We start from the raw sequence: 16,024 nt of genomic DNA, 5'->3' as shown, positions 1-16,024 counted from the left end.
AGGATAAAACGTGTCTGGTTTAAAAAATCGGTCTTCTCAACATAAGTATATATCATAAGTGCTCGTGTAAAATGATGCTCGGAGAGATCAAGAAAACTGCTCGCGGTTTGCTTCGAAAGTATCAAGAAACAACAGAGGGACAAGGAGCCTTCCTCCGAACAATGGTTCTAAACCTCTTTTCCAGCATAGTTGATAATTAACAATTATTGGATGAGGTTGAGCATGATAGCGATAATTATCAAGGCCAAAGTTTCTGTTATCTGCCGAAGCCGAAGGCTGAGGCGGATAACAGAAACTGAGGCCTTGATAATTATCGCTATCATGCGAAAACCGAATCCAATAATTGTTTTATTATGCACATTCCTGAGCTGCACTTGTAAAGACAAGAGCGCGCACAAAATCTGCACAAAATCTGCAAAATCTGAATGCATAAAACTATTGTCTGTAGGTATGACGTCACTTCTACATATGTAAAATCTAATGTCTGTAGGTATGACGTAAGAGAAACAGCAAGCAAGAATTAGCTGCGTGCTTATAGCCAATCAAATTCAAGCTGGTGACACCAATGTATAATAATAAATTTTAGTGTTTCAAGACCTTTCAATTTTTTAAAAACCAACCACTTTGAAAATTAACAAAAATTCGTGTTCCCCGGTGAGAGTGAAGTGTTTTTTTTTTCAAGTTAGGCCATCCCAATAAAATGTTTCGTTTCCCATCGCCCGACCGACCCATTTTTTTCGAAAAGTTAAAAAAAAAAAAAAAAAATCCAGATTCACTAGTTAAAGAAGCAAGTACTTCAATTTACAAGCACACGATCTTGTTTTATTAACAACGATTGGTATATGACGTCTTTGTCTTTAATAAACATCGATACTACGTTATTTAAAGACTGTTTAGACATTTGATAAGGAATAACGAACGAAAAGACCACGTTTTCGAGTTGACTTTGTAATCAGGCTTTCTTACTTAGCAGCCCGGCCTTCTCTGGAACCCAAGTGTTTTTTTTTTTTTTTGCCCGACCGACCGACCCATCATCACAAAAGACGGGGCGATGGGAAACGAAACATTTTATTGGGATGGCCTTAGATAGTTTCATTCCTTCATAGCACACCAGACGCCTCGTTATAAAACACACAATAAACTTGTTACTGACTTCATAAGTAAATTACCTCTCACCTCTATTGTAACTCACTTGTGAATATTACCCATTTAGTTATTTTTTCTCTTAAATTTCAATAAGAATCTTATGAGTTCGCGTGGAGTTTCATTTTGCCAAACCGTTAAAATTTATCGTCTGCATGTGCGGATGGCGCGGGTTTTTTTGTTTATTTTACTTTCATCAATCAAGGAACGCAGTGAAGCAGCCTTCAATCTCGTAGAAAACACCCTTCAATGCTCCTCAATTGAAAACCGCTCTATCGCTTGGTCTCCCATTCATGATCTAATATTTTTAATCTAGTTCCAACATTCAGAAATCAAAAGAGTCACATTGATGATCCCATGCATCGCCTAATGAAAACTGACAGTAAGCAGTCAAAAAACTAAGATTAATTTACATCTCAAGTAAATCTAACCTGAATTTCAGACATCCGAGTAGGCGACCAGAGAGGGAGACGTGAGGCACACGAAATAAACAATAAGAATATTGACAGGAATAAAAGCGCACCCAGTGCACTCGAAAATGTAAAGGCCCGTTTAAACAGGCGATTTTTGTTGCGCAACTCAATGTAATTTTTGTCGCACCTAAGTTGCATCAAGTTTTGAACAGGTTCGAAACTCCTGCGATATGGCGGCTAGTTTACACGCGTGCAAATTTTATCGCCGCGATATCGCAGGAGACTTCATGCAACGTCGGCGTGACAAAAATCGCCTGTGTAAACGGGCCTTTAGAGGTTTTCTCTTTCAAAGATAGTAAAAATTTAATAGGCCACCACAATTGCAGCAAATCTTAGCTTAGCATTATTAATAGTATTTTAGGTATTTTAATTGTGTCCCCAATTAGTCCATAAGGGCTAAACACACAGACACGGTAATAAAGTTTTTATTATTATTATTATAATCAACTAAAACCCAGGTTTCCCGCAGGACGATCCCGCGATAAGCAGAACGTATGCACACTAATAATAATAATAATAATAATAATAATAATAATAATAATAATAATAATAATAATAATAATAATAATAATAATAATAATAAACATTTTTATAGCGCCTATCCAGGTCTGCTCTAGGCGCTTTACAAATCTATAAAAATTCGTTAAAATTAGCTGATAAAATTCTTAAAAATTAAAAATGTACATTAAAAGTAATAAAAAGTAAAAATCGCTAAGAGTAATAAGTTTTTTAAAAAGATAAGTTTTGAGTTTTGATTTAAAAGAACTTAAATTGTCACATGAGCGGATAAAAAGAGGTAGACTGTTCCAGAGTTCAGGCGACGAAACAGCAAGGACCGAACCTTGGGGGACCCCGCATTTGAGCTCAAGAGACTGCGATTTAGTTCCATCGATTAAGGTAAATTGTGTACGGTTGGCAAGATACGAACGAAACAGAAGTAAGGTCACTCATGGTACTCTATCTGCCCGCGCCTTTCTTTGCAAAAGAAAGTGGTCGTACACGGCAGCGTTGCTGCGCATGAAATACAAATTCCTTTGCTACCGCGTCCGAACCGTTTTCTTTTCGCCAAGTTAAACCGGCTCTGTTGAACCCTCGTTATAGAAGTTTATTTGTAGCAAAGTAAGAAATGAGACTTCGGATAAAATAAACTTTTTTTATTTCAAATTTCTTTCATTCTAACGTATCGTGTAACAATAACTTGGATAAGAGCTTTTCTTAAGGCACTACTTAACAAATATCAGTCGAGAAAACATGAAAATATTCAAAAGGAATTCTCAAAAAAGCGAACAAAGTTTTATTACAAGAGTGATTAGTGACGAGGCATCGAGTTACATTATAAACCCCAATACAAAGAAATTGTTATCACGGGTCTTCGGATAATTTCGGAGAAGCGCCCGAAGACTTTCCGAATCTAGTGTCCAATCAGAACAGACCACCAGAACTTCGCGAAAATTACGCCAATATGCCGTCGGCTTTCCGGAATTCACGTGCTTTTTCTGATTGGATAAAAAGAACCGGAAACACGTCGTGTTCTTTTCCGAGGGGTGCGTTGCATCCCGACTACATAACAGTAACAATAGACAAATACTTAATGAGAAACTAATTCTACATATACACCAATTTTTTCAGAACGTTTTTTATAATCCGGCCTTAATTCCTTTACTCTAAACTAATATTTTAAGAAACTGATAAGGTAATTGTGGCATTTGTAACAGAAAATACAAAATTAGATCTATAATAAATATTTTTAACTCGGCATCTTCTGATTACCATTGACTTCAACTGGGTAATTTGAAAATGAAATTCTTTGTGTAATAGTTTTACTAAATTCTAAAATCTTGTTTTATGGTTCTCAAATACTTTCAAACTCTTGAAAAAAAAATTTCTCACAAAAATTTTTTTTCACTAATTTTAACATCTAGGTGAAGCACTTGAGCCGTAAAAAGTCCTGCTAAAGAACGTTTGAAAAGCGACAATCTTGCGACGTGGTGTGACTTTGACACACCCAAAGCCTTTGTCACGATGTCACGCCATATTTTTTATTGGTTTTCTTACAGATAAACCAATCAGAAACCAAGACTTCTCGGGAGGCCACGTGCGGAACACGTGAGGACAAATTACACGTGCGGTTTTTCTGCTTTTTGAGTGGTCGAAAACTTGGAAATCCAACAGTTTCACTGGTGTTGCGTACTTCACCACTAAGAAATATCTACTGTTTAAAAAGAAAATGTATCTTGGTTAAATAAAATAATTGCCAAACTTACAAAAAAATATTTCCTAGTTTCAACACGATATTTTTTTGTGGGTGAACCTGAACTGGTTTTGAAGCAAACATGGATCACAATCCGGTGTCGCAGGCACAAGAATTGATGAAGATAGGATGCAGTTTTTATGAGCCATGTAAATGGAAGGGGTGTGTACAAGCTGACATGCCTTACAAGTCTTAGGCATGCATCCAGACTTAACTTTCAAATGCATGCAAATCAGGTCATGAATTTATTGTAGGGCTTTGAAGCAGAAGAACAGCTAATTAATTGAGGTAAAACTTACATAAAGTAAAATGTTCAGTATGAAAAGAAGCTGTGTATTCGCTAATTCAAATCAGCCCGTACAAGATACTACATGCAAGCAAATACATACCCCTCCCTTGTGTGTCCATTAAAACTTGCACCCTATTTATATTTACTCTCTCCATTACTATATTACAATATCAATCCATCATTGTTCTGAGGTTATATCATGCTTTGCAATAATCAAATTGCTGTTTGCAAATTGACCAACAAAAGAATTGGAACAACTTAACATCTTTCAGATCAACATTAAATGTCTTTATATATACAATCCCATCCAGTCCCTGGCTTTCTGCTTCCAGAGCATTTACTTCTACTGATTCCAAGCTCAGGATATTAATTCTCTTAACATCTTTCCATGCATTTCTTTTAATGTTAGTTGTGAGAATTTGTGGTACATCAAGACAATATCCGCTTGTTGATGATTTCCTATATTCTCATAACATTTCTACTTGACATCCTCGAGAGTGAGTCTTGGTTATTATAGACTGCAAGAGCAGCTGTTTTTGTATTCTTCACCCAGGGACCGTGGAGGGGGAGGGGTTGGTAGCACTTTAGCCCTACCATTTTTTTGCTGAGTTGATTTTTTTAGGGCTCCAGATGGCATGGATAATGTATGAATTTTTACATGATAAATGACGGAACAGTGACCCCTAATGCTTGCTTGTCTAAGCCAGATTTTTAAGTACTACCACTTTAAAATGGTCTCTGCAGTCCCTGACACCAGTTTTTATACACATATTTTTAGAGGCATTAAACAGCAAGGAAAAAACTGGTTGCTCTTGCAGTCTATGGTTAATGCTACTGAAAAAAATAGATAAACTGTCAGTCTGCAGTGCAAGCGTTTCCTGACCAAAAATCATTGAATTTGAAAAGTTTAATGCTGGGAGCCAGATAGCTTACTGGTGTTGATGTTGAACAACTGAATTCTGTTGCATGACGTGACTAGAAGTATTGCTACTCCCCCCCAGAATGGCAATAAAGGGACTGTGTCACAGATTTTAGCTAAATTGGCATGCAAAATGACCATCAAATTAGTTGAAATGTAAAATAACCTCTTAAAGCAGTGAAGGGACATTTCAATAACACAGTAAATACAAAAGAAGGTACGGATGGCCAAAATTGATGAAGATTGAAATGGATTGCTATATGGGTTTTTGAAATATTGTTGGGCTGAACAGTTTTCAAAGTTAACCTTGTTTGCTTGTAACTTAAAAAAATAATGTGTGGGAGACACATTTGGTTGCAATGAAGCTATGGTTTTGTCATTCAGATCCATAGAAGTAATTTCTTTGCAAACATTTAGATTCATAGAAAGTATTTCGCAAAACTTAATACACAGTCCCTTTAATGTCAGGTACCCAGTGATGTGCCCCTAGATCTTGTATCCAATACGGTAACCTCCAGACCCCTGCACCTCCCAAAAGGTGGGGTACATGTACAAACTGTAGAACTTTGCACATTTACCCTATTTCTTGTGGACCGACACATCCTCGGAGACCCAGGGGCAGTTAGTGGGGCAAAATGAAGGAATAAACCGGGCAGAAATCGTTGCGACGAAAGTTTTCAAGAACGGCACGAAGTGCCCCTGGGCAACGAGTCTCTCCAGACTTCGTGCCATTCTTGAAATCTTTCTGTCTGGTTTATTCCTTCGTTTCGCCCCACTAACTGCCCATGGGTCTCCGAGGATGGGACCGACAGAAACAAATCAGCCAATTTGCTATGGCCAAGAAATGCCTGCAATGCGACCTTATCAGTTGCATGTACCTTTAACTATAATATTATAATCTATATCGTAAACTGCCTGATATCATCTTCGTACAGCATCTCTGTGGTAAACATTATCATCTGGGATCATAACACTCTCTCCTTCAACCACGTTGTCCAAAAGGACAGCTTCTTCATCAGATCCATTCACCACGGATCTCCTCTCATATTTGACTTTGTTTCTTGTGTCATCTTTTTGTAGTAATTTCTTCTTCTTTCGCATAAGGAAATTGTCAACAACCCAGAACATAATGGCCTAAGAAAATAACAATATTGAGAATCTTAGTGTGAAATACAATCTGCTAAGGGCAGGGTGCAAAGAAATATGATTTTCCAGATTGCCCTTTTGTGCAAACGGTAAAAAAAAAAAGTACCTAAAGTTTGCTTGGAGCCTAGTGGCCCATACAGGCCGAAGCTTATCCCGGTTTCCGTAGCATTAAGCGACTGAGAGTATTGCTACTCCCCCCTGGATGGGATGCTAGTCCATCGCAGGGTTACCCCCCAGCAATAAATTCGCCGGTACCCATTTATACACCTGGGTGGAGAGAGGCACTGTGAGAGTAAAGTGTCTTGCCCAAGAACACAATGCAGCGCCCCGGCCAGGCCTCGAACCCGGGCCGTTTGACTCGGAGGCGAGCGCGCTAACCATTAGGCCACCACGCCTCCCACAAACTGTAGCCAGGATGAACTAGCCCAAAAGTTACTTTTATTAGCCCAAAAAGTTCTCACATACGCTGCTTATGATGCAACATTTGCCCGTTGGCCAATTGAAGGATTAAATCCTCTAGCCCGATGCAAAATCCACTAACCCCAGGCTAGCCAACACTAACTTCTTTTGCATGCTAAAAACAGGGAAAAGCTCATTGCTGCCTCATAGAGGTACATGTATAAAAAGTCAGATAAAATTCAAATTAAGGGATTGAAAGAACAGTGAATGAAGTGGTGATTTCAGGGTGAATGATAAGTCGAGAGAAGATTGCGATTCTGTTCCCAAACAATCCCCTAAGTTTTCAAAATATGCCGTGTTACGTACAATCACCTAAGTGTTTGAAAGATGCTGTTTTATGTAAAATCCCTTAAGTAGTCTACAGGTCCCCTCAGCTTAGGCCATCACCCCTTTCAAAGTGTAAGGTAAAAGGTAAAGTCTGTCTCAGAGCCATGAGGCCCATACAGCCGGAGCTTATCCCGGTTTCCGTAACATTAAGGGACTAGGAGTATTGCTAGTCCATGGCAGGGTTACCCCCCAGCAGAAAATTCGCCAGTACCCATTTATACACCTGGGTGGAGAGAGGCACTGTGAGAGTAAAGTGTCTTGCCCAAGAACACAACGCAGCGCCTCGGCCAGGCCTTGAACCCGGGCCGTTCGACTAGGGGTCGAGCGCGCTAACCATTAGGCCACCGCGCCTCCCACCTTTCAAAGTGTACTACATGTATTATTCAAGGATCAAAAATACTACTCACATTAAAAACAAAAGGAATAATTAACATTGAGATAGCCAGTTCCACTTTGGGATAATTCTTGACAGGAAGAAGTATGAACTTGCGGACATCTCTCCAGAAATCAAGCTGCACCAGCAGCGTGATGGTGGCCTTTTCAATGATAACGGCACAAAGGTACAAAATGCACTGCCCAGCCCATGCTTTGCACTGTGGAGGGTTACCTGACAAAAATCAAGAACAATATTAGAAATTACCTCCTCTTGTATTATTTTTATTAACCTGTAAAGATGTTCCCTAGTCAGGTAGGTTAAGTCTGCGTTCGAGACTAATAGCCCATCAGGCTGGAGCTTAACCCAGTTTTGGTAGCATGAAGCGACTAGGAGTATTTCTACTTCCCTCCTTGATGGGATGTTAGTCCATTACAGGGCTACCCCCTGGCATTAAATTTGCTGGTACCCATTTACATGTATATGTTGTAGTTAATTTTTGATCTCAGTTAATTTTTTATTTTAACTAGTTAGTTTTTTTCTAACTAGTTTTTTTTATTAGTATTCTTGGTTAATAAGTAGAAAAAGTAGAACACCTCCCCCCCTTGATACATGTATCTCATACCCCCCCCCCCATCCTTACTAACCCTCCCCTACTATCTGCTACTATCCCTCTCCCCTAAGTACTATCATTTATTTATTTTTCTTTTTTTACTAACCTGCACTGGATTTGAACTCTCAACCTCTGGATTTGCTGTCCAACCCCTTATCCACTGTGCCACGTAGGAAACGTTGGGTGAACCACTATTTTTTTAAAATATATGATACCCTAACCCTAACCCCATTATTTAACTAGTTAAAAAAAATCAACTAGTTAGAAAAAACTAACTAGTTAAAATAAAAAATTAACTGAGATCAAAAATTAACTGCAACATATACACCAGGGTAGAGAGAGGCACTATGAGAGCAAAGTGTCTTGCCCAAGAGCACAACATAGAGCCCTCGTCAGGGCTCGAACCTGGACCACTCGGTCTGGAGTTAAGTACACTAACCATTAGGCTAAAGGACAAAAAAGGAGCAAGACTGGCAGCAAGGTCTTAATGATTACAATTCCCTTCGTTTGTTTCTGTTTTCAAAGTTCATTGATTATTATCCCAATTTTGACTGACGGAAGCAAAAAACAAAATCATGTTTATTTATTGAAACGTGAAGTTGTCTCTCATGTACATGTAATGGTGTTAATTCTCTCACTTGCCTAAATTTACAGACTCGGGCTTGGTAAGGTTTATATATTATATTAATTGTAGGAATTAGATGTAAATTATACAAAGAGTGTTGGAAAATGTAGTATAATTTAATGTAAATAGACGAGAATCGTTTTTATACTTATATTATATTTTAATTTAAACAGTGTCCCCGATTAGTAAGCTTAAGGCTAGCTAGAAGACCAGACACTTAAATAAAGTTCTTCTTATTATTATTATGTACACAAACTGAGCTCTTTTCTGATTATTTTTACAGTAGTCATCTTTTGTATGTTAAGCTTACCATACTCGCCAAATCGTAGAGTATCCCAGTCGTACATTCTTACAACAATTTGCATAAATTGAAGACAAAGGTAGATGACAATCAGGCCAAGTGTGGAATCCAACAAGAAATTTATCAGGTACCTAAAAATTAAGACAATGTTACTTAAAATAAACAGCACTCAACGCATGCAGAGGGGATGATGTTTCCCAAGGGGGTCTTTAAAAATTTTCTGGAAATTTGTCAAAAAATTAACGTGTTAGTAAACTTAGCTCACAACTTCTGTGTTGAACGATTCTTCAACAAAAGTTGAGTTACCTTGTAGCATGGCATCCAATACGATATACAATACTTCTCGCGAGTGACATGCAAGGTCGAGGGCTGCAGTCTCGTAACTGTTTACACAGACCAACAACACAGGCCCATTGTATTAAAAAAAGAAGAGATGTGATCATGTCTGTCAACTGAATTCAATAGACCTTGTCAAATATAATGTCTCTTTCATTTATACTTTGCATCAGTCCTTTCTAACTTCCCAGAAGTATTAAGCTTCGTGCTTTTTGTGGCAATTTCTTGTTAACTTAATCTCTGTTCGCGTTAGCTAGTTCACAGTTCCATTTGGTTCTACTGATCAGTCAATAGAGCGCAACATCAGTACAGATTCCGCTGGTTGGTGGACATGGGCGAATTTTGGCCCGCCAATGTCCGATAACTCACTGTTTTTGCAGCCCTGCATTATCACTCAGGGATGCCAGTAGAATCAAACAACAACATATTATAAATGCTCTCAAGTGGGATTTGAGGGGGGAGGGGTTCAGTGCACAAGGTGAGGCAATACGAGACATTTACTTACCAAGTACATGGGTCGCCTTTAAAAAGACCAGCTAAAAATATGTTTGCAAAGTGAACCAGCATTGCACCAACTGCTTGCTTGGAAGTGTCAAAAAACCTGTTAACAAGTGAAAAAAAACAACATATGACATCACAAGGGAAGAAACTGTTAGGACCAACCAAGAGATCGAGCATACATGTCCTTTTTTATGCTTCACAAAGTGCATCAATCAATAAAAAATTTCTCAATGCTGAGTGGAAGAAACCTTTTAATTTCACTTTGAAAAATACCACAATGTAAGGCAAACCCTGAAATAAGACACAAAAATTAAGTTGTATCCAGATGTGGCCTTCTGTAGGTTAAACTAAAAACTTCAGGAGAAAAAACTAACATCACTATCTGTATACGTTGTGTTTCAATTTCATCATTGGTTCACATTTTATTTTCCTGTGTTTTTGGGTATGGCAGGGCGTCTAATACAGGCGCCAATGCGACTAAATTTTTCACATTGGCGACCAAATCCTGAAAGTTGATCGCCAAATTGGCGACAAAAATTCACAAAATCAACCTCAAATCGCATCGGATCACTTAATCCATCAAAAACTGCATAACTCGTAAAGAAATCACACAGCGTGAGCAGAGTACACAATAACTTCTTGCTTCATGTAAAGATCTTACATCTCAGCTAAATATATTAGTTTTGAAGGTTATTTACCTGTCCAAAACTGTAAAAAAAACCCTCTGATATGGTTTCCAATCGAGCGCTGTTGGTTTGGGTGGGTAACTTCCTTTTTCAGTTTCGACTTAGCCACACAAAAAGCCACACAATAAATTTGCTTTCTCTCTTTGCTTTTTGTATTGTATTGAAGTTTAAAAGGCAAAATGGTTTAACTCAAAATGTTTAAATCCATAGATGAAGTCAAAAACATCGCCAAATGACATCGTGCAGTCTTCGATGCGTATGTAGCACATGCCCATATTTTGATACGGTCAGTGGTGTCCTCTGGTACTTCATGTAATGTCACGAAAAGTCTTCCCACTTCTTGTGCACAAGAAGCAATTCAAGATTGAAATAAATACAAATGTGATGAAAATCATTTATTTTAAAGGGTCTATCTAGTAAAATGACAGAATGAGAAGAGTTTTATTTCTTTTTTTAAAAAAAAAAAAATGGCGACCAAATTTTTGGAATTGGCTACCATTTTGGTATATTTATTTACCCTGTATGGTAATGTATGATAACGCGTTTAAAAACCCGGGAAATATAATTTGAACCCAATGATAAAATTGAACCACAACATATAATACACTCAAATAACATGTTCAACATGTACAGTTCAAAACATCAACTTTCGATGCTTTCAATATCACAGTGAAGTGAAAATCATTTGTCTATGAATATATTTTCTCTAAAAATTCAGACAGACCATTGCCTCAAATAAAAATCATTCAATTACATTTACTTTCCTCACATCAAGTACCACCTTGTATATAAGTTACAACTCAGGTACTTACCAAATTAGCACAGGTCTTCTTTCAGCGAGAGGCTCTCTGAGTCTTTTCACTACAAAAAGAGAAACAATATTAGATATATCTTGACTAGCACTTGTAACAATATCTGATTATCACTTGCGGCAATATCACTGAGATTATTACTTGTAAAATATTAGCCTCAATAAACAAATATATCTGTTTGTGCACTCAATCAATCTCCTTAAGGACTTCTCAATGATGCACAACTGAGAAAATGTAAATCCTGTAGATTGTCAGTTGCAAATATACCCCTCCATATCCCCCCCCCCCCAAAAAAAAAAAAAAAAAAAAAAAAAAGTTTCACAGAATGGACCATAAAAATTCAATGGATAAGTTAGAGCAGTATTCAATTGAGTGTCGTAAAACCAAAACCAAAGTAATTTCTCTGACCAATCACAAAGGACACAGACAATCAGGGATCCATATTCAATTTTTCTCCAAGTCGTCAGCCGGGCAAGTATGCAAGATGACATACTTGCCCTGGCAAAATTTTACTTGCCCGTTGAAAAGTGAAGAATGGCGACCGTACAACAAGTAAACGAAAAGTTGACTTTTTTGTTATTATCACATGTATGTAACACTGTGTATACATGAAATCTTCAAGACAACGAATCTGTTTTAGGGCAATTCCACATGAGAGGTGTAAAAATCGAGATTTTTCAAAAGATATTTCAGATGGAATAATTACCTGTGCTGCATTGTAGACATGTTATAGTATACAGAAAAACAACTTTTACTTTGTCTGTGACAACAATGTTTTTAGGGGGGTCCCCAAAGTACGGGTTTACCTTCTTAATAATTTACAATATCTGTGATGCACATTTTTAACTTACAAAAATCATACTTTCAAAATGCTTATGAATTCAAACAATTATATTAGGAATATTCCCTCATTTGTGTTGACAAATAACTGATAAAGACTTCATCCAAAATATTTTTAAAAAATAGCAACAGCGATGTGAAGTTCTGTCATGGACGTTACGTAACGTCCATGAAATTTTGTGCATTTTTTTTCTCCCCTTAAGTTATTATTTGAAGGATTCTTAAAAAATTTCTGCTGCTTTGTTACTTATCAAAAGTGAACATTTTGATGATAACAAAACTCTGGTAAACTGTTACATTTTTTAACTAAGTGCAGTTAAAGTTGGTCATGGACGCCATATCATGGATGTTACACTTTTTGCAAAAATGTTGAAAAAAGGGCAAAACTTTATCAAAGTCTTTGGAAAAGGTAAAAAATAGTTAGGCGGTATAGCAGTGGGCAGTTTTTTCCAAAAGACAGGTTTGGGTTGATAAACAGCAAGCTTGTGGAAAGAGATTTGCTGAAAATGCAGGTTAATATGTAAGGACCGTGAAATGTCCTCAAAAATTTAAATGAGCATTCCACGGGTTTTACATTAACTAGCAAGATAATTTCATTTCCAACTGCCAAGAAATATTGTTTTACTACAAATGATAGAGCCCAACAATTGAAAAAAGTTAATTTATTTGGTAAACTTGAAGAAGAATTCACATAGTGTAACGTCCATGACAATTTTTGTAACGTCCATGACGTTACATTTTTAGTCTCCAAGAAAAACTGTGAAAGATAATGGAGGTGAAAACAAAATTTTCAGTTAACACAATCACTAAACTACATTGACATGGAGAAGATATTTTGAAAATGCTTGAAAGTTCACAGGAATTTTAAAGTAATGCTAATGCACTAAATTACGTGGTTGATTTTTATGTAACGTCCATGAGAGTCGTTTTTCTCAATATTTCTCTGGCACAAATAAGTCAACTGGAAAAAAGAAATAATCAAATTAACACACTAAGGTGCACAGACTTGTACATCAATGAAAAGTTTTAAAACTTGTTTTCATCCTTAGACAATGCAAGTTTAAAGTTCTAAAAATTAGTCTGAATTGTAACGTCCATGACATGGAATTGCCCTTTAATAAAGTTTGATTCACAAGTATTTGTTAATGAGACTTTTTACTTGTCTACCTTGGCTGCCGGTTTACAAATTTCACAAAACATCACGCCCCCAAGCGGCTTGCGATGTTGCGGGCACAAATGAAAGCCAGGGCCTCTTCGACTGCAACCACGGAAGAAAAGAACGCTTTTGCTCTTCTTATTCATATTTGGTTTGTTTTTCTGAAGTGTTAACATTGCTTTTTTTTCTTTGCTGGTGGCGCCAGACCAAGATAACGGCAAATTTTGATCAAAACATCAGCTGATGCGATCGCCTCGTGTTTTCGCGGATGCAGCTGCAGTACAAAATATCAGCAGTTGAGAGCTTGAAAATTGAGCCTGCAATGATTTCATTGATGGAAAATACCGCATCAGCCAAGATGGCGGCCAAAATTATGATTTTATCGCGACAGAAAGTTGCAAATTATGTTCTGTTTTCGAAAAGTTATGAATGGATGACATGTGGTCAGAACGCAAGTAACTCATAAGAAAACTTAATAATTGTTTTTTTTTTCATTAAGTCAAACTTAAGTCGTCCAGCGGACGAGTTTATGTAATCATTTGGTCGTCCATACGATGTTTTAGTCGTCTCGGACGACCGGATGACTGCGAATATGGATCCCTGGACAATCCAGTGAACCAATGAAAAATTGAAGCAAATACACGTTCCAGCATGAAGCGCGGGAAAACGTGCACAAGCGATTCACAATTGGATTTAGTTTTACTTCTGATTGGCTGAGAAAGTGGCGCGGGTTTTTTGAGCCAATCATTAAGCGTAGTAATGCAAAACCAAAGCAAACGCGAATTACTTTCGACACTCAAGTGAAAACTGCTCTAAATTTCCCTTACCTCTCCCCCGCCCCCACCCCCATGAAGAATGTGTAATAATCATGTGTTCCAAGCTTGCCAACAAGTTTCATAGACTAGTTTTCTAATGATTACGAGATGTTCTTTTGTACTTAAACATGTACTTTTGGCAAGCCTGCAATCCCAACATTCGATTACAAGAAACCAAAATATCACGGCTGCTAAAATTTACCAAGAGGTGCATTCTAAGCAATACTACTTTTGCCGCAAACCCCAGGTATCAAAATTTTCTGCTGAGATTTTCAGCATAGATTAAGTGACATAAAATCAATCAGCAGAAAAAAAGAAAACTTTAAGTGCAGCATCTTCCAGAATTCTTTATTGCTTTCACATAATTAAGTTCAATTATGAAAAAACATTTTATATAGTTTTTTACTCTGATTAAAGCTTTTTTACCTACAAAGTCTATAATATTTGCAATTGGCTCACATATATTTTGGTGCTCTACTTTTATTTATTAATTTTCATTTATCTTCATGAAAAATATAATGATTCTGTTTGAGTACAAAATTTCCACGAAATGTAAAACATCCACTTTTCTTCGTGGGAAGAAATTATAAATAATTATAATCAATAATATTTTTCTTCCCAGGAAATCATTTAAAGAATTCGATTCACTGAAAAGCAAGGAAATTTAATTCTTCTGCAAACAACATCCCTGTCATCCCAGCTGTGCATTTAAAGATCAGAAAATCAGAAAATCGTTCGTAATGAACTACGTAGGTTTCCTAATAATGTCATTAATTTCTATGGCGAGTTCGTAGAGACGCATATGAAATTCTGTTTGAGTAATAAAACTAATATATTATGTCACTAATCCTCAATGTAAGTCCACAAAAATGACAGTTTAGGCCTTGAAAAACAAACCTAAATCCTAAAGTTGAATGTTTTGCTAGGGGCAGGTGTTCAAGATAGAACAGCACAGAATGATCTATTTTTGGAAGTTTAATGCGAACGCGAAGGTGACTCACAAAATTCATAACTTCGAGTTTACACAATTCTCGATCCTTTAATTTGGTTTGCGTTTGACACTGCGAATCTAGGCAACAGCAAAAATAATAAAATATTATTTCGATAACAAAATCTTTGGTTACTTAACGACATAAACGCCGAACGTTCGCATAAAGAAGCGTGTGTTGTGTTCCTGTCAAATTTCCGCTGAAGCACTATAAAACATGGCGAAAGTCGCGCCGGTGAAATGAGATTGCGACAGATAAAATCGGGACAAAAAACGATATTATTACTTCGTGTAATATGTCGATTAACTAATTTTACTCACAAATGAGAGTGCTGAACGCCACTGCGGCTAGAATTCCCTGTATAAGGAGGCCAAAATGATCGTTCAATTGGCAATTTTGCTCGCTTGAAGCCATGTCGACGGTCAGTCTCTCGGTCATCTCGGTTGAGCGGAACGAACCATCGTACTGTGACAAAGATACAGGCGTAGCAGAGGAAGTCGATTGATTCATTGGTTAGACGCAACCCTCTCTTCTAACCACAGAGGCAGCTGATGGCAGTTTTCGTTTAAAATTATCGAATATCTACCACGAACAAGCAACAAAATTCCTCTTGGAAATTACGGCAATTTCGCTTGAAATCAGATAGCTGGGTAGCCGCTCCCATCTGATGATCCTTCCCGCGTAGTAGCGCATCTGTGAGACCGGAAAACGTCCCAAGGGATTTAGCCCATTCTCAGGGCTACTGTCCGAAAATTTGGGTTTGCGACTGCTTTGGTTTGCGACTCTGTGTAAACCTTGATCGGAAACAATACAAGACGAATTACCAACATTTTTAACTCAAACTTCTTAGGCGTGAATAACAAAAATTATATCTTATTGCTGACCAATTTGCATAAACCATACCCTATCAAATCTATACTCTATTCAGGAGCCATAATCCTGCCCTATTTTGATTTGCAGATTGAGTCAA

At 37.3% G+C, this 16,024-nt stretch overlaps 1 protein-coding gene across 1 annotated transcript; it reads right to left on the bottom strand.

Moving 5' to 3' along the window:
• Window positions 1-2,755: 2,755 nt before the first annotated feature.
• On the bottom strand, window positions 2,756-15,680 carry LOC144629142 (store-operated calcium entry regulator STIMATE-like). The gene is made up of 6 exons (XM_078487343.1): window positions 15,375-15,680; window positions 11,255-11,303; window positions 9,761-9,856; window positions 8,929-9,050; window positions 7,415-7,614; window positions 2,756-6,209 (listed from the first exon to the last, which is right to left on the bottom strand). Exons 1-6 carry the CDS (start codon window positions 15,562-15,564, stop codon window positions 5,997-5,999), a joined length of 870 nt encoding a protein of 289 aa, XP_078343469.1. The 5' UTR covers window positions 15,565-15,680; the 3' UTR covers window positions 2,756-5,996.
• Window positions 15,681-16,024: the final 344 nt, after the last annotated feature.

The sequence above is a fragment of the Oculina patagonica genome, chromosome 10 (assembly GCF_052425735.1).
Source record: "Oculina patagonica isolate OP01 chromosome 10, crgOcupat, whole genome shotgun sequence".
Lineage (NCBI taxonomy): Eukaryota > Metazoa > Cnidaria > Anthozoa > Scleractinia > Oculinidae > Oculina > Oculina patagonica.
The sequence above is the reverse complement of the archived record's forward strand: the minus strand, read 5'-3'. Positions and strand labels throughout refer to the sequence as shown.

Excerpts from the sequence above, each read along its gene's own strand:
- LOC144629142 (XM_078487343.1), bottom strand. The coding sequence starts at position 15,564 with ATGAATCAATCGACTTCCTCTGCTACGCCTGTATCTTTGTCACAGTAC. Across the intron at positions 9,857-11,254 it reads AGAAGACCTGTGCTAATTTG|GTTTTTTGACACTTCCAAGC; the intron begins GTAAGTACCTGA and ends ACTTGTTAACAG. Across the intron at positions 6,210-7,414 it reads TTATTCCTTTTGTTTTTAAT|GCCATTATGTTCTGGGTTGT; the intron begins GTGAGTAGTATT and ends TTATTTTCTTAG.